General features: G+C 39.5%; 1 protein-coding gene across 1 annotated transcript in view; it reads right to left on the reverse strand.

Moving 5' to 3' along the window:
* Positions 1-7237: 7237 nt before the first annotated feature.
* Positions 7238-20000, reverse strand: part of LOC136829680 (uncharacterized) — a 45068-nt gene continuing 32305 nt past the window's right edge. The window contains exon 2 of the mRNA XM_067088482.1: positions 7238-9604. Within this exon, the coding sequence (XP_066944583.1) occupies positions 9125-9604 (480 nt within the window). The 3' untranslated portion in view covers positions 7238-9124. The remainder of the gene's footprint in view (positions 9605-20000) is intronic.

Here is a 20000-nt window from a genome sequence, read left to right on the forward strand (position 1 = left end):
CTCTCTATATATATATATATATATATATATATATATATATATATATATATATATAGAGAGAGAGAGAGAGAGAGAGAGAGAGAGAGAGAGAGAGAGAGAGAGAGAGAGAGAGAGAGAGAGAGAGCTATAAAAAAAATTAGATGCTGAAAATTCAAATCTTTCTCTGTTACTGCATCATAATATGAAAGATTTCCCCCTTCTCTCTCTCTCTCTCTCTCTCTCTCTTATTCCTATATAAGAATTCGAGATATATATAAGAAAAAACAACTCCAGTGTACTCGAATCAAGGATAATCTTCAAGTCGGGGATTGGAACTATCCAGAAGGCATGGGGTATATGGAATAACAATAACTTTCCCTCATTTCTCGGCCATGATACTTTTTACGACACTTAGGTAATGAGAGATAAGGTCACTTCACTGAATAAGAAAGTAATATAAAAACGTTACTGACAATATAAACCTTTTTTTGCTCAAGAGCGGATCTTGAAACACGGACTGAATAATATTCTAATCATTTCTAGCCGTAGGGGGTTAGTGCCGTCACTGCACCTCATGCGATGCACCGTAGGCATTACTGAAGGTCCTTTGCAGCGTCCCTTCGGCATCTAGCCGCAACCCCTTTCGTTCCTTTTACTGTACCTCCGTTCATATCATCTTCCTTCCTTGTTACTTTCCCCAACCGTCTCCTAACAATTGAGGTTTTCCTCCTGTTCCTCCTTTCAAACCTGTTTACTGTCAATTTCCGTTTCAGCGCTGAATGACCTCACAGGTCCCAGCGCCCGTCCTCTGTCCTAAATTCTATATTCAGTTCATGACCTGAACTCCTATAAAACTTGGGCTGATCGTACGCCATGTTATCACTCAAGGATTTCCCTGACGTTGGTAACACTGCAAGTACGCTGTTCTTCAGTCCTCTGGTCCAGGCACTGCTGTAACCTTCCTCTTCTGTCGGGAAGTCAACAACCTTTCAGGATCTTCTTCACTGAAATGTATACAGAATTTAGGCTAAAGGCCAAGAACTGGGACCTATGAGGTCATCTAGTTCTGAAACAGAAGTTGAGAGTAAAAGGTTTGAAAGGTGTAACGGGAGGAAAACCTCAAAGCAGTTGTACTGTGAAAAAATTGTTAGGAGAGGGTTAAGGAAAGTAAGATGGACGAAAGAGAACCTGAAAGGAGGTACAGTAAAGGGAACGAAAGGGGTTGCAGCTAGGAGCCGAAGGGACGCTGCAAAGAACCTTCAGTGATGCCTACAGTGCACCGCACGAGGTGCACTGACGGCACTACCACCCTATGGGGCTTCTTCATCAAGACACGATTCCTCAAAAAAGGTAACTTTTATTTTCAAACTGAGCAGGCCTTATGCCAGCACACGGAGTGATGCAGACCATAAACCCAGGATATCGACAACCGCCCTAGAACTATAAGGTCGCTCTTAAGTCCCAGTGGCACCACAGATCGGATACATGTCATCATCATCATATGCAACTTCTGCACTGACCACTGAAGCTTCACCAGTGTCACTTTGAACATACTAATTTGCAGCCCTCTAGCCTCAGTACTTTTTAAGATCTGAGGGCGGACAGAAAAAGTGCGGACGGACAGACAAAGCCGGCACAACAGTTTTCTTTTACAGAAAACTAAGAATATGCATTGAGGGAAGCACTTCGTCAAATAGCGACATTTCAATAGCTTGCTCCTCTTCACGGCCAATCAAGTAAGATGGCTGTGACGTTTTTAAGAAACATTTCTTCAGGTCTTTCCTAGATACTGACCCCCAGCAAAGTTCCGGGGTCGTTATCTAGGACTAATATTTCTTGGGGGTCATTATCCTTATGATATTCATACTCTTTTGTTTATGTTTTTACGATAATCCCAAACGGGCTTGTACTCAAAACACCGCGAAGGTGGATACATAGAGGGTTAAAACCCTTGGGGGTCACTATCTAGGAAAGATCCATGTCTTCAAACCAACCCCTGACCGCGGTTTGTGTAAACATAAGAGCAACAGGTTGACACTGAAATCAAATTAGTACATGACAGTATTGCCGAAATACAAACTCTTAGACAATCCGGTGTCCAACTAGGTTTAATACGGGTACGCCATCATTAACCTACTAAACAAATATTGATGTCAGGACTGTTAACCTATCCACTGAACTTTGTCGCACTGATATCAAGTTGGATCATACCGGACATTAGTTTATAGAAATAAAAGATGTTAATAAAGAAATAAAAGTAGTTATAAAAAGAACAAGACGCATGAGATAACAAGCAACGATTTTGAAGGGGGTGGGGTGGAAATATAAGTCTAGCGATTTTGTGGGCATACCCCACACTTCTCTGTGGGTACGTCCCACATTTTTTTGTGGGCAATCCCCACCTTTTCTATCCCCATTTTCCTGTTCTTGTTCTACGGGCCTGGGCTAGAAAAGGGGATTAGGTTGCCGTCCACAGAACTTTTTTTTTTTAATAACCCAGTTTCAGTTTTCTGTACAAGAAAACTATTGTGTCGGCTTCGCCTATCCGTCCGCCCTCAGATCTTAAAAACTACTGAGGCTAGAGGGCTGCAAATTGGTATGTCAATCATCCACCCTCCAGTCATCAAACGTACCATATTGCAGTCCTCTAGCCTCAGTAGTTTTTTTTTATATAAGGTTGAAGTTAGCTATATTCGTGCATCAGGAAACCACCACCGACCCGTGGTTAAAGTTTAATGGGCCGCGGCTCATACAGCATTATACCGAGACCACCGAAAGATAGATCTATCTTCGGTGGCCTTGAGTATACGATGTACAGAAAACTCGATTCCGCCGAAGAAACTTCGGCGCATTTTGTACTTGTTTTCTATTCTGCTTGACAGAGAGAGAGCTCTCATCACTCGCTCTTAATTTGAGAGAGAACCTCCATCATTCCTTATGGTTTGAGAGACTTCTCTCATCACATGCTCCTTCTGCTCGAGAGACATACCACCTCTAATCAATCTCCTTTTAAAGGCACAAACTTCCAAAGTTAACTTCTTATTTCCTATGGGCTCCCCGTGAGAATCATTACCGATTCTTGTCACATCTGCAGAGTCCTAAGAATTTTCACCGAGTTCTCTCAGGAACAGGAAAAGGTTCTGCCCACATTTTGGGGGAGGAGAAGTTTGGTCATGTCCTACGCCTCTCTCTCTCTCTCTCTCTCTCTCTCTCTCTCTCTCTCTCTCTCTCTCTACAACATAATCTATTTTTTTTCCCTGTCTCTAATCGTCTCCACTTTCTCTCTCTCTCTCTCTCTCTCTCTCTACAACATAATCTATTTCTTCTTTTCCAGTCTCTCTATTCGTCTCCTCTCTCTTTCTCTCTCTCTCTCTCTCTCTATACAGTATAATTTCTTTTTTCTTTTCCTCTCTCCCTCTCTCTCTCTCTCTCTCTCTTAACGTACTTTTTTTATCCTATCTCAATGTACTTTCCTTGCTCTCTCTCTCTCTCTCTACAACATAATCTCTCTTTTCCTCTCTCTCTCTCATCTCTCTCTCTCTCTCTCTCCTCCCCATATATACTGTATATACACACACACACACACATATATACATATATATATATATATATATATATATATATATATATATATATATATATAAATCATAACCTCTTTCTCTCTCTCTCTCTCTCTCTCTCTCTAAAAGATGCATTCATTCAAACAAATTTCCTTGGCTATGCGCAAGATTCAATGACGTTACATTAAAGTAGAAACATGGCCCTTATGCACCGAGCACATAAGAATCAATTCCCTTTGCAAGGAACGAGTTCCAATTACTGCAAATCTGTTTACTTTTGGAATTCGGGCTGATGCATAATTTCTAAGTGCCTGGCGATATGCACTTTATAAGTGCCTGCCCGCGCGCGCGCGTACTCATATTATATTCAAGTAGGGATGTTTCAATTTAGTCCCTTAATACTGGAAAAGTAATGAGATTTCTCATATGAAAGCGCTCATAAAAATAATAATAATAATAATAATAATAATAATAATAATAATAATAAAAAATAATAATAAAAGATATAAAAACGACCATAACTGGAAATAAAAGATGGAAACTAAAGATAATTCAAACATTGTTCTTGACTTGAAAAAGAGAATATTTTAAAAATCTCTGGAAAGAGGATCACTACCCTCCTCACCCCGGCACTGTCGTGGAATTTTAAAATGGAAACCCAAGGGAGGAAACTGCGCGCACTTCCATCGCACAATTTTCACAAAACGAAAAATTATTACTTTGAAAAATTATTACAAATTATTACTTTGGAAAATGATCACTTGAAATGCTTTCACGGCAACCTTTAACCAAGGGTTCGAACCGCACATGAGCAATTGGTTAACAATCACTGCAATCAGTATAGGGTTCAGATAAATTTGTTACTTTGGTCAGTGCAAGGATAGTGTGTGTAGCTCCTACGTACTTCCAGATTGTGAGATTCTCTGCCCTCCTCTGTGTTCCCTGCTTGTTTTCAACCAATCGCCGTATTTGTACATTCTTTAAAATCGTTGTCAGTATTTTAGTGTTTCATTAAATCATTTATATTTTGTTTATCTTTGGTTCCTTTGCACCTTTGCCTACCTTTTTATTCTTTTTATTCGTACTGCTTGACCTAATCTAACCAACCCATTCCTCCCTCTTCCCATTCCCCAATCCTCCCCCCTCCCCGCCCTCCTCCTCCTACTCCCCCTCCTCCTCCTCCCCTCCCTTTCCTCAACCTCCACCTCCTCTTCCTCCCCTCTCTTTCCTCCTCCTCCTCCTTTTCCTTCTCCTCCTCCTCCTCTACTTTCTCTTCTACCCCCTCCTCCTTGTCCTCCTCCTCTTCCCCTCTCCTCCTCCTCCTCCCCTCCCATTCCTCCTCCTCTTCCCCCTCCTACTCCTCCTCCCCTCCCATTCCTCCTCCTCCTCCCATTCCTCCTCCTCCTCCCATTCCTCCTCCTCCTCTCCACCAATCTCAAACACACACACAAACACCTGTCCTGCTTAAGCTTCTCGGAATTGCAAGATGGAATTTGATTCCCAGAAGTCTATGACGATTAGAACCCAGGGGAAAACTAATTAGTTCATGATTAGTCTTTCTTGTTGGGGTTCTCTCTCCTTCGCGTCGCTTTTCCCTTCTTCCTCGCAGTTTGTCTCACACGAGTTGTTTTTTATAGAACTTTGTTTGTTCTGTTTGTGATTTTAATCGCAATTAATAAGCGCTGGGACCTATCAGGTCATTCAGCGTTGAAAATATTGTTGAAACGATTGTTGGGAGAGGGTGGAGGAAAGGAGAATATGAACGGAGGTATAGTAAAAGGAATGAAAGGAGTTGCAACAGGGGCCCCACAGGGACGCTACAAAGACCCTCAAGTAATGCCCGCGTTTGGTTGTGACACTTACCTCTCTTGTGAGAGGGACAGAACTCAGTTTCCAGGCAAGGTGAATCAAGTCTCCTTGGGCCTCTACCGACCTAAACAATAAATTTCTACCTGGTAGTTAGCTGACTGTGGAGAGTCGCAGTCAGGGTAGAGAGGATTGCTTAGGATGCTTAGGGGTAGCACTCTCCAATGAAAAGGACAAATTTCAGTTTCCAGGAAAGGTGGAGCTTACCTAATTTGGCCTCTGATGACCTGGTCAATATATTTCGTACTTGGTGGTTAGTTGACTGTGGAGGTTCGCAGCCACGGTGGAGAGGGGTGGTTAGGGGTGCCACTCTCCTGTGCGAGGGACAGAATTCAGTTCACGGAGAAAGTGAAGCATTCTTCATTAGGCCTCTGCCGACATAATCCATGCATTCTGTACCTGATGGTTCGTTGAACTTGGATGGTCGCAGCTAAGGTAGAGAGGGATTATTATGAGGTAGCACCCACATTCCATACAATATGTGTCATATGTATCGATGCGTGTAAAATCACACTATCAAGGCAAAATTGCAGATGAAACCCCTGTGTAGAAAACTTCCTGCAGTGCAAACCACTTTATGTAAATATAAAGGGGGTTCATCAGCAGTGTGCCAAAGCCCCTTACACACACTGCGCCACCTACCTCTATCTGATAGGAAAGAAAATTGTTATTAATCACCTGTCAATCCTCCTTTCTTTTCTCCATGTTATTCTCCCTCTCTCTTTATTTCCCGTTTTGTTTTCAACCTCACCCCACTTCTTCCTCAATCCCTCACTTCCCATCACTCCCTCCCTGGGACCCTACCCCCTCCCTATACCCCAAACATCCCTACCACCTCCCCAAACCCTCATGTGGTCATCCGTCGCCCAGTTACTTAAGGAGACATTCTCCTCTTCTTTATGGCCAATAAAACTCGTTCTCAGTTACTGCAGTGTGTGTGTGTGTTTTGTGCGTGTGCGTGCGTGTTGCCGCATGTATGTATGCATGTGTAGGCGGCGCATAAACACGTACACACGCCTGGAGGAGTGTGTCTGGTGAGACCTCGGACTGGACTACGTATACATAAGGTCTCGCCTCCCTCAGTCTTACGTGATGTGTCTGACAACATTTCGATTTGAACTTATTTCTCTCTCTCTCTCTCTCTCTGGAAGGATGGAAGGTTGTGCCAGGGACACCGAAGCAGAAGGAGAATGCCAAAGTTTTGGCAATGGAGGAAAAGGAAAGAGACAGTCGCCCGTCGATCCAGTTACATGAACCGTTTTTGGTTTATGACCCGAGAGGTGTTTCCGTTATTTAGGATCTAAATACAACCTCGTAATTACGTGAAAATCTTAATTTTCTTCCACGGCTTTCACGCAATTCCTTTTTTGGATGACGATTATTATTATTATTATTATTATTATTATTATTATTATTATTATTGGAGAAACAAATCCACAGTTATGTAAAACTACATATACTTAACTTGAACGAAGAGCGTAGAATTTGTTACTGCACCCGAGTATCAGTGATTACGCATTGTGCTTCCAAGCGCAATACGTCTTGCATTCAGTAATATGTACTGTAGCCTCCCACAGGCTTCTTTGCTTGCATTCAAGACCGTGTTTCCCCTTCTGTTGAATTTTGGTGTCATAATTATTAATGATCATTCATCAACAATGAGTCCTTTATCAAAAAATAATCCTTGATTATTAAATATACCTTCATTAACCCATCATATCCCAAGTTTTTTTTTCTTAAAATTACAAAATTTTTTGTGAAAATTGCCTTTAATAGAGGCCAAATGAGACACCAAACCATGTTGTACATTTTTATTAAGCTTATTAAGCGTGATATAAGCTGTCCTCATATGAGGACACTGGGATCATAAGTGATAACTTTACTTATATAAGCTGTCCTCATTGAGGACACTGGGAGGATGAGTAGTAACTAGGAATAATTATAAGAAATGGTTACAATAAAGATATTGAACAATATTGCCAATATAACATTTTCCAAAATAGCAGTAAATCATTCAGAGCTACATGTTATTACAAAGACTAATCACAAATCATATGAATTTCTATTTTAAAAAAATCAGAATTCTCTTTCGAAAATAATAAATCAATGGCTGAAATCATCTGAAACCACCAAAAATTTTCTTTCCAAACAATCACATATCTTGTTTGGAAAATTGCGAAACAACGAACTAAATAAATGAGATTATTTAGAGTAAACAAAAGATCTCTTTTCAAATAAATTCAGATTTCGCCTTTGGAAAACCGTAAAGACAGTGGGCAGAAGGAATGAAATTACCTAGGGAAACTACTTCACATTATAATTTGTGAGTTCTTATGACTTCTGATGACATGGAGCGAAGCATTTCACATACATAGTTACTTCACATTTAGCACAATATGTTCTAGGCTTTGACTTGCAAGGCTTGTTTTGGCACCTACGCTGCAACAATCGTTTATTTATTATATGGCCTTTACCATCATATTTCACACCAGGCATTTTTGTACGGGATACCAAAGGTTTACGAGGTCGTCCTGTTGATAATGTAGCACTTGCCAGTTTCAGGTAAGGGACACAGACCAGTCTCCTAAATTCCAGCAAATCAATGTCTTCCTGCTCATTCACCATCCGATAAACAATCCATGCATCCACAAGAGCCATATCTAGCATGCGAGCAAATAAAGGCCAGTACCATTTTTTGCCTCTTATTGACACGGAATATTTTGCAACTAGCCAATCATGGTGGTCCACCCCACCCATATTTTTTTTATAGTTATTAATGGCATTTGGTTGAGGGACGCCTTCCTTGGTCTTAGAATCCTTTACCCAGCGTTGGACTTTAGCAAGTGGTTCAGCTGAATCAAAATTTGTCCCCACTGTCACACATTTGTTATCATACCATTTGACTATGAGTATTTCTTCATTCGTGCCGAATCTGTAATCATATGACCCTCTTTTTCCCTTTTTCATGTCTGTGTCCGACTTCAGTGGACAATTTTTCAAGCGGTTTTCCCTCATGGTTCCTGTAGCCTGAAATCCTAAGTTTCTTAGGTGCACTAGTGAGTCGTAACCAGTAAAATAGTTGTCAAAATATACAGAATGAGACTGTGAATTCTCAACACTTCTTTGCATTTGTAAAACTACCTTTGAACCAAATAAAAGATCTTGGTCTTCTGCAGAAGCATTCTTCCCACAATATAGGTCAAAATTGTAACAATATCCTGATGCACCGCAAAGAGCCCAAAGTTTGTATCCGAATCTGATTGGTTTTCCATGCATAAATTGTTTCCGGGAATGGAGTCCATAATACTTGACCATCATTTCATCCACGGCAATACATTCTTCGAATAAACCAAATTGCATAAATGAGTTTTGAAAGCTTAGAAATGAGGTTTCTTACCTTGAATCCTTCGTCATGTTTATTCTCATTAGCATAGGCATTATCACAGAAATGGAGGAAACTTTTTACTCTGTGATAAGAATTCCTCGACATATCTGCGTTGACAATAGGTACACCAAGATCTTCGTCATTTGACCAAAAAGGTCTCTCTGAAGGTAATTTATGATAACCGGACAGAAGTAAAATACCAAAAAAAGACTTGATCTCTTTAACACTTACGATGACGTTACCTTTATTTTTGGTAACAGTAGCATAACGGACACTTTCTTTGATGATATGATCGTATATATCTGGGGACATGATAGTTTCAAATATTTCTTGCTCATATTTTCCTCATTTTCTTCAAATTGTTTTCATACGTCTTTTCTCTTGGTTTGTTCTTGCTGTACTCTGGAACTTTATACTTCCAGGATGGTTCAGAATCACAGAGTTTTGTCTTCTTTGTTTTAGATTTCCTCATAACTTTGTCACCACAATGAGTCATGTCAGAAGATGACGAACCTGTTGAGGCTGCCTTGGAATCATTGTTTAGGCATGACTCTTCCTCTGGCTTCCCGGAGCTGCAAGAAAGTTTTGGTGGAATCTTACTATCAATGTGTAACTCCAAAGTCCCTGGGACATCTTGGACAGTTGCTTCACCTGTAGTATCATCAAATGCTTCATCCTCATCCTCATCAGTTAATTCATCAACATCAGGAGGAATAATCACAATATCTGCACTTTCAATTTGTTCTTCATCATGTTCAAAAAGTTCTTGTAATATCTCATCTACACTGAGTCCGGATTTCCTTTCCCTTTCCATCTAGAAATAAAAAAGAAAATTCAGGTTAGATACTTTACAATATGATAAATAAACGATATCATGTATGTATGTTATATATATATAGGCATCTGTATGTATGATTGTATATATGTATGTTTACAGTATCGATAAAGAGAACCTAATATGATACAGAAAAAAAAATTCAGCATACTGAATGACAAGATTTATAAAGAAACACATCAACTCTGAGAAAATCTGATATTTCTTACCTTACTTGGTTTCCAATATCTCTTGAGAGATGTGGTTTCGTTGAAGTTCGTGAGGAAACTGATATCTTTTTACTTCAAACTTCATCTGTGTATCAAGGGAAACTGCTCTCGCACGATGAAACATAATTATTCAAGAACTGGCTGGTTTGCAACTTTTCCTCTTCTACAGGATCAAGCAGTTCCTCGTTGGGCGAGCGGGTTCCGTTCTCAGCTACAACTCTGTTGGCAGCGAGTTCGAATCTCCGACCGGCCAATGAAGAATAAGAGGAATTTATTTCTGGTGATAGATATTCATTTCTCGCTATAATGCGATTCCATAATGTAGGCAACCAATTGGTCTAATCCTTCGGGCCAGCCCTAGGAGAGCTTCAGTGGTCTGGTTAAACTAAGGTATACTTTTAAGGATCAAGCAGGTTCCGACATGATCTTGTAAGACGGGACTTTGAGCATACTGGCTGGGTGTTGACTGGTTTTTGACGTCTGTTGTTGTTTTACGCTCACACGACAGCCTGTAAAAACTCAAGTCTGAGTGATATAACAGACGAAACAAAACAGAGGTAAAGATCGAGACTGTGTTTGTCGGCAGACAAACAGATGGCGATATTGAGAGATATAATAAACGTACAGTGATGAATCACATATCAATGGGAAGGCCAGAAATTCTACATATGGCCAATTACATGAGGTTCGAGACAGATTAATAAGACAATGCAGTAGCATAATGTATGTGAAGTGAGAGACGAAATACACACAGTTTGATGTAAAGATCTAAGGATTGGAACATTGAGTACATGGGTAATGGAGGAGGAGGAGGAGAGTCGGAGGAGTCCTTCAAAAGGATAACCCTCGAATTAACCTCACTGAAGTTTAGATCGATATGATGCCACAAACTTAAAGATTGTCCACACCTCTTTTGATTATAAAACTCAATTATGTTTGGTTTCTTATCTTCTTTTCACTGCATGTTACCGAGTCCTTTCCTTTCCTGGGGCAATATGAAATGAGTACATTTTCCTCATAGTATCCTTCAAGTGTGGAATAAATCATGCGATCTCTAGGATTCACAAAACTATTCCTACAATAGTTTGACTACTTAGCTGTCTAGCCAAGGACAAACTGCAGAAGAAATTATCACATGTTATATTTCTTCCTTTCAAGCCTTCAGTTACCTGTAGTGCTACACGTCATCCTTTGCTCCTGTTCGGCTGCTTCACCATGCTTGCGACCTAGCATTCCAGAGATAACTTGTTTCAGAGTCACAAGCAGCCCATACTTTTATCCCATACCTGTCTGGCTTAGATGGTAAACTGACGATTACAAATAACGGATGCTCATACCATGACTACTGCTGCTCCTGCTAGGAAAAACTTAATTGCTACTATAGCCCACTACTTTAATTTATGTTTTTGTACTAGCACTAAAATCTCCCTATATTATTATTACTACTGAATATTAATTTATTTTGTAGAAGACTTTTTCTATTTTCCTTATTGCGAACTTCTCTTCAGTGGAGGTGCGTGCTAACAGCTCCCCTATATTTGTCATTTCATGGGCGAAAAGTCAAAATCTGGATTCTGCTTCTTTATATATTCTATACAGTTAGTTCTATACAACTGTTGCCGCGACGTTTCGACAGACTCTTCTGTCATTCTCCAGCGGGAGCTAGTAGAGGACTGGCAGATTGCATAGGTCCTTCTGAACTTTTACACGGGCTTCAGCAGGGGTCATGGACGGCGAATTCTGATTGGTTGCAGTCGGCGAACTTCAGTATTAAATTTCTTTGATCCTGACAGATCTTCGCGACCTGGGAATGTCATTCATTCCAGCGTTCCCATTGGCCTGCCGTTGCGTGATGTCATGCCGGCTGACATCATCGGTAGTTTGGCTGCTATTGGGCTGAGGATGAATGATGTCATTATCTACTCTTTCTATCGTAGTCGGGGATTGTCTCGAAGGGCGCCTCGCTCATCAGCATCTCCATTCTCAGGGTTGTCGTTTATCTACAGGCTACCTGCAATCAATTATATATAGCCTAAAATGCCTTTACTCAATATGTAATAACGTCTAAAAATATTAATATCAAGCAAATTTCAAACATCTGTGGTCTGTACATTAAACTATTTCTATGTAGGTCAAGAATCGTATTTAGACGTTAACCTGAACATGAAGCGTCCACACTTTTGACGTCTGTTACGCTCACACAACACTATATCAAGTCTGAGTGATATAACAGTATCGTAGTCGAGACTTACGATCGGTATAACGAAATTACAACGAAAATAAGGGACGAAATAACACGGCTATGATGGAAGGGGTCTAAGGATTAAGGCGTCGATGTCGTCCTTAGACCGCTCATGAAGAAGATGACCCAAGAAAGGCGACCTCCAGATCCGTCGCCAAACGGGAGCTAATGAGGCCAAAAACCACTAGGGAATTGATCATTCTCCTCCTTCTTAGGAAACTGTCACCTTCATACCATCGGAGGCTTAAGGCCATACCTTTATGTTTTTGTATATATACCCCCTCTGTCCATATTCTACCAGTGAACAGGGGCAGAGAAGCAAGTGCCCGAAATATATGGTTTCAACGTTCAAATAGTGTTTTATGGGCCTTCTTATATTCATATTACACTGTAGTATTACAGGAAAAGACATTCATATATATATATATATATATATATATATATATATATATATATATATATATATATATATATATATTATATACATATATATATATATATATATATATATATATATATATATATATATATATATATAGATAGATAGAAGATAGATAGATATGAAATTGACATTAATGAACATTTGACGTTAATGAACATGAGTCCAGCTGCCGGCAAAGTTCACGCCCTTAGGGACTATAAAAACACGCAGGCGGAAGTTGGTAGGTAACCCCCGCCCCCGCCCGTCCCCTCCATCTCATCAGACTTCAGTGGCTCATCCAGGCGCGTAAATGTAAAATCCTCACTGCCAAATGCTAACAATAGAGATGGTTGGCCCAAATGCTTCCTTACTTTACGGTAAATATCTGGTTATTTTAAACTGTATTCGTTTCCAGTGTCTTGTTTTCGCGTCTATAACGAATTTCCGTTACGCTTTCCCCTGAAATAACGTCGTACTTAACGAATTTGTTAAACAACTGACTCGTTTTTCGTAAGTTAATCACCTGACTTGGCCACCCTCTTCCATCACAGCCGTGTTATTTCGTCCCTTATTTTCGTTGTAATTTCGTTATACCGATCGTAAGTCTCGACTACGATACTGTTACATCACTCAGACTTGATTTAGTGTCGTGTAAGCGTAACAGACGTCAAAAGTGTCGGTAACGCTTGAAGTAAAGTGTCAGGTACTTGTAGTAGAGTCAGGCAGACTATCTCCTTGGGGCACTCCCTTACGATGCCTCTTGACCTACATAGAACCTATAGTTTAATGTATTGCTTACAGACCACTGATGTCCTTGAAACTTGCTTGATATTAATATTTTTAGACGTTATTACATGGGTAATTGAGTAAAGGCATTTTAAAAGCTTGGAAACAGGCTAGTAGCCTGTAGTTTAATTGATTGCAGGTAGCCTGTAGATAAAGGGATTATATTATGAATTTGAATAGTAAACTACTAGGATGTTCTGCAGTTTTAACTGACAAATAAATGCTAGTTTGTCTTGCCAGTCTTGTGCAGCCTAGACAAAAATGAATGTTATTTATACTGCAAGTCTTGTATAGGACTGATATACAAGCTAGGCTAACTCAAGGTAAACATTTTAATTACGTTTGAACCTGTAGTTTTGAAGTTAGAGAAGTCATACCAAGGTATTTGTTGTGTGAATTGAAGAATGTTTTCCAATTTGAGTTGATTACCTTATAATTAGTTTCATTTATGCTTACTCATATGTGCCAATTTCTAATGGATTTAAATAGTTTTTAAGGGAAAAGTGATATCTACAGGGTGTTCCGAAATTAGAGGGCCGCCCCTCTACAGCATAAACTAAAATTGATATGGACAAAAACAAAAGTAATTCAGAACAGATATTTATTTAAGTTTCTCTCTGAGTTTTAATATTTTGTGTGGCCACAACCTGCATTCTTGGGGGGTATAATTTCAGCAAATCGCAAAAAAGCTGAGACTCAAACTCCATTTCCCTGAGCACTTCGGTCACCTCTCTTCGCAGGTCGTCGAGGCTTGGTATACCATCATAGTTCACTGTGCGCGCTTCAACACGATCCTTTAAGATACTACCAATGTTTTCACACACATTAAGGTCAGGGGAGCTACCTGGAAATTCACTTGACGAGAAGAAATCGATACCACTGTTTCGAAGCAGCTCCTGTGTCTGAAGAGCCTTGAAACTTGGTGCCTTATCATGCAAAAATGTGACTTCAACAGATAACACATTTTCAGGATCTTTGAGGAAAGGAAATACTCCACCAGTTACTATGAACATTATATAATGTTGTTAAATCATGCGAAAGTGAGTGTCCTCATATGAGGACACTGGGATGAAGGAGTAAGATTGTAAGAGCCCGTCGCCCCGACACCGTCTCTTCCAAACACACGTGTGTGTTCGTGTGTCCGTCATCCATCGGAGGGGACAACACAGAACAAAAGCATCTCGTTTCTTTGTCTGACGGAACACGACTTCATCCATACAATATTTCGGTCTGTTTCTCCCTAACCATTGTTGTCTCGATGTATGTACAATCACCACTACTTGCATTGCCATGCAAGCATTCTAATCATGTACTCATAATGTTCCAACGAATCTTCTATATCAAACTGTGTGTATGTTTCTGTTTGTGAAGACGCCAAACGTCTCTCCACTTCACATACATTATGCTACTGCATTGTCTTCATTAATCTGTCTCGAACCTCATGTAATTGGCCATATGTAGAATTTCCTGGCCTTCCCATTGATATGTGATTCATCACTGTACGTTTATTATATCTCTCAATATCGCCATCTGTTTGTCTGCCGACAAACACAGATGTCTGAATCTTTACCTCGGTTTTGTTTCGTCTGTACATAGACGCTACTTTTCCGCCCGCACGGGCCAATAACAACTACGAAGATTCTGTACATTAGTTTTTTACGGGCTGCTCTAGGAGCAAGAGCCCGTGCTGGCACAAGGCCAGCTAAATCTAAAACAACAACATGTACATTAGTCAGTAAGGAACTACCAAGAAACCAGTCAACACCCAGCCAGTATGTCACTCAAAGTCCCGTCCTTACAAGATCATGTCGGAACCTGCTTGATCCTGTAAAAGTATACCTTAGTTTAACCAGACCACTGAGCTGATTAACAGCTCTCCTAGGGCTGGCCCGAAGGATTAGACTTATTTTACGTGGCTAAGAACCAATTGGTTGCCTAGCAACGGGACCTACAGCTTATTGTGGAATCCGAACCACATTATAGCGAGAAATGAATATCTATCACCAGAAATGAATTCCTCTTATTCTTCATTGGCCGGTCGGAGATTCGAACTCGCTGCCAACAGAGTTGTAGCTGAGAACGGAACCCGCTCGCCCAACGAGGAACTGCTTGATCCTGAAGAAAAGGAAAAGTTGCATACCGGCCAGTTCTTGAATAATTGTTTCATCGAGCGAGAGAAGTTTCCCTTGATACACAGATGAAGTTTGAAGTAAAAAGATATCAGTTTTCTCACGAACTTCATCGAAACCACATCTATCAAGAGATATTGGAAACCAAGTAAGGTAAGAAATATCAGATTTTCTCAGAGTTGATGTGTTTCTTTATAAATCTTGTCATTCAATATGCTGAATTTTTTTTCTGTATCATATTAGGTTCTCTTTATCGATACTGTAAACATACATATATACAATCATACATACAAATGCCTATATATATATAACATACATACATGATATCGTTTATTGATCATATTGTAAATTATCTAACCTGAATTTTCTTTTTTATTTCTAGATGGAAAGGGAAAGGAAATCCGGACTCAGTGTAGATGAGATATTACAAGAACTTTTTGAACATGATGAAGAACAAATTGAAAGTGCAGATATTGTGATTATTCCTCCTGATGTTGATGAATTAACTGATGAGGATGAGGATGAAGCCTCTGATGATACTACGGGTGAAGCAACTGTCCAAGATGTCCCAGGGACTTTGGAGTTACACATTGATAGTAAGATTCCACCAAAACTTTCTTGCAGCTCCGGGAAGCCAGGGGAAGAGTCATGCCTAAACAATGATTCCAAGGCAGCCTCAACAGGTTCGTCATCTTCTGACATGGCTCATTGTGGTGACAAAGTTATGAGGAAATCTAAAACAAAGAAGACAAGACTCTGTGATTCTGAACCATCCTGGAAGTATAAAGTTCCAGAGTACAGTAAGAACAAACCAAGAGAAAAGACGTATGAAAACAATTTGAAGAAAATGAGGGAAAATATGAGCAAGAAATATTTGAAACTATCATGTCCCCAGATATATACGATCATATCATCAAAGAAAGTGTCCGTTATGCTACTGTTACCAAAAATAAAGGTAACGTCATCCTAAGTGTTGAAGAGATCAAGTCTTTTTTTGGTATTTTACTTCTGTCCGGTTATCATAAATTACCACCAGAGAGACATTTTTGGTCAAATGACGAAGATCTTGGTGTACCTATTGTCAACGCAGATATGTCGAGGAATTCTTATCAAAGAGTAAAAAGTTTCCTTCATTTCTGTGATAATGCCTATGCTAATGAGAATAAACATGACGAAGGATTCAAGGTAAGAAACCTCATTTCTAAGCTTCAAAACTCATTTATGCAATTTGGTTTATTCGAAGAATGTATTGCCGTGGATGAAATGAAGGTCAAGTATTATGGACTCCATTCCCTGAAACAATTTATACATGGAAAACCAATCAGATTCGGATACAAACTTCGGGCTCTTTGCAGTGCATCAGGATATTGTTACAATTTTGACCTATATTGTGGGAAGAATGCTTCTGCAGAGGACCAAGATCTTTTATTTGGTTCAAAGGTAGTTTTACAAATGCAAAGAAGTGTTGAGAATTCACAGTCTCATTCTGTATATTTTGACAACTATTTTACTGGTTACGACTCACTAGTGCACCTAAGAAACTTAGGATTTCAGGCTACAGGAACCATGAGGGAAAACCGCTTGAAAAATTGTCCACTGAAGTCGGACAAAGACATGAAAAAGGGAAAAAGAGGGTCATATTATGATTACAGATTCGACACGAATGAAGAAATACTCATAGTCAAATGGTTTGATAACAAATGTGTGACAGTGGGGACAAATTTTGATTCAGCTGAACCACTTTGCAAAGTCCAACGCTGGGTAAAGGATTCTAAGACCAAGGAAGGCGTCCTCAACCAAATGCCATTAATAACTATAAAAAATATGGGTGGGTGGACCACCATGATTGGCTAGTTGCAAAATATTCCGTGTCAATAAGAGGCAAAAATGGTACTGGCCTTTATTTGCTCGCATGCTAGATATGGCTCTTGTGGATGCATGGATTGTTTATCGGATGGTGAATGAGCAGGAAGACATTGATTTGCTGGAATTTAGGAGACTGGTCTGTGTCCCTTACCTGAAACTGGCAAGTGCTACATTATCAACAGGACGACCTCGTAAACCTTTGGTATCCCGTACAAAAATGCCTGGTGTGAAATATGATGGTAAAGGCCATATAATAAATAAACGATTGTTGCAGCGTAGGTGCCAAAACAAGCCTTGCAAGTCAAAGCCTAGAACATATTGTGCTAAATGTGAAGTAACTATGTATGTGAAATGCTTCGCTCCATGTCATCAGAAGTCATAAGAACTTACAAATTATAATGTGAAGTAGTTTCCCTAGGTAATTTCATTCCTTCTGCCCACTGTCTTTACGGTTTTCCAAAGGCGAAATCTGAATTTATTTGAAAAGAGATCTTTGTTTACTCTAAATAATCTTATTTATTTAGTTCGTTGTTTTATAATTTTCCAAACAAGATATGTGATTGTTTGGAAAGAAAATGTTTGGTGGTTTCAGATGATTTCATTCATTGATTTATTATTTTCGAAAGAGAAATCTGATTTTTTTTTTAAATTGAAATTCATATGATTTGTGATTAGTCTTTGTAACATGTAGCTCTGAATGATATACTGCTATTTTGGAAAATGTTATATTTACAATATTGTTCAATATCTTTATTGTAACCATTTCTTATAATCATTCCTAGTTACTACTCATCCTCCCAGTGTCCTCAATGAGGACAGCTTATATAAGTAATAAAGTTATTACTTATCATCCCAGTGTCCTCATATGAGGACAGCTTATGTCACGCTTAATAAGCTTAATAAAAATATACAACATGGTTTGGTGTCTCATTTGGCCTCTATTAAAGGCAATTTTCACAAAAAATTTTGTAATCTAAAGAAAAAAAAAAAAACTTGGGATATGATGGGTTAAAGACAGATCTGTACAGATTCCCAAAAGCTATCTGTACAGATCTATCTTTAAATATATGTACATATACATAACTGTGGATTTGCTTCTCCATTTGAAGAGACATGCCACTATTATTATTATTATTATTATTATTATTATTATTATTATTATTATTATTATTATTATTATTTCCAGCTAAATATGACGGTTGCACCATTCGAGTTAACAGTATGTTGTATCGTCTCAAATTTCCTTTTAATTCTCCATTTCTTCTCTCTTCTATGTTAAGATGGAAAATAAGTGGCCAACGTTCATATTTCTCTCCACCAAAGTGTGAACACTGGCCAATCATTATCCAACCTTAACTTAGAAGATTAAATAATTATACGGAAAATTGAGAAGACTCAATATAAAAATAACTCGAATGGTGCAACCGTCATATTTGTCAGGACGTGTTCAAGAGAGGGTCTTCTTCTTCTTCTTCTTCTTCTTATTATTATTATTATTATTATTATTATTATTATTATTATTATTATTATTACGATTGCAGCTTTCACTACTTTTTAGTTCTCTGTAAAAGGAAACTATTGTGCCGGTTTTGTTTGCTTGTCCGCATTTTATTCCGTCCGCACTCTTTTCTCTCCGTACTTTTTCTGTCTGCCCCCAGATCTTAAAAACTACTGAGGCTTGAGGGCTGCAATTTGGTATGTTTGATGACTGGAGGGTGGATGATCGACATACCAATTTGCAGCCCTCTAGCCTGGGAAGATTTTAAGAACTGAGGGCGGACAGAAAAAGTGCAGACAGAATAAAGTGCGGACAGAAAAAGTGCGGACGGACAGACAAACCCAGCACAATAGTTTTCTTTTACAGAAAACTAAAAGGGTATTACACGCATCCAAAATACATTCTATATGAAAGAAGTTTAAATCATACATTGAATTCGACTGAATAATGTTTGCTATTTGCTTGCATGCGCGCATGCGCATAAATACCAAGCACGGAGATTAACCTCTTCCATCCTAAAAAAAAAAAAAAAAAAAAAACTTGAATAACCAAAGGGATTTATCCCGATAATGATTCTTCTTTTCTTACAGACGTGAGATTCCTCCGTCACTTCATCACTAACGAAGTAATCCCTGGATCTGAGTATTCCCGGGACCTAAGTAACCCCGGGACCTAAGTAATCCCGGGACCTGAGTAATCCGTGGACCTGAGTAATCTCGGGACCTGAGTAATCCGTGGACCTGAGTAATCTCGGAACCTGAGTAACTCTGGCAACTAAATGATCCCGAGACCCGAGTAATCCAAACTAGGTAATCCAAGGACCTGAATAATCTTGGGACCTGAGTAATCCCAGAACGCGAGTAATCCCGGTACCTGAGTAACCCTGTGACCTGAATAATAGCGGGACCTAAGCAATCCCGGGACAGGAGTAATCCCAGGACCTGAGCAATTTCGGGACCTAAGTAATCTCGTGACCTAAGTAATCTCGCGACCTGAGTAATCACGGCACCTGACTAATCCAGGGACCTGAGTAATCTCGGGACCTGCGTAATCTCGGGACCTAAGTAATCTCGTGACCTAAGTAATCCCGGGACCTAAGTAATCTCGGGAACTGCGTAATCTCAGGAACTGCGTAATCTCGGGACCTAAGTAATCCCGGGACCTAAGTAATTCTTGGACCTAAGTAATCCCGGGACCTGAGTAACCCCAGGGCCTAAGTAATCC

This window comes from Macrobrachium rosenbergii, chromosome 45 (assembly GCF_040412425.1).
Source record: "Macrobrachium rosenbergii isolate ZJJX-2024 chromosome 45, ASM4041242v1, whole genome shotgun sequence".
Lineage (NCBI taxonomy): Eukaryota > Metazoa > Arthropoda > Malacostraca > Decapoda > Palaemonidae > Macrobrachium > Macrobrachium rosenbergii.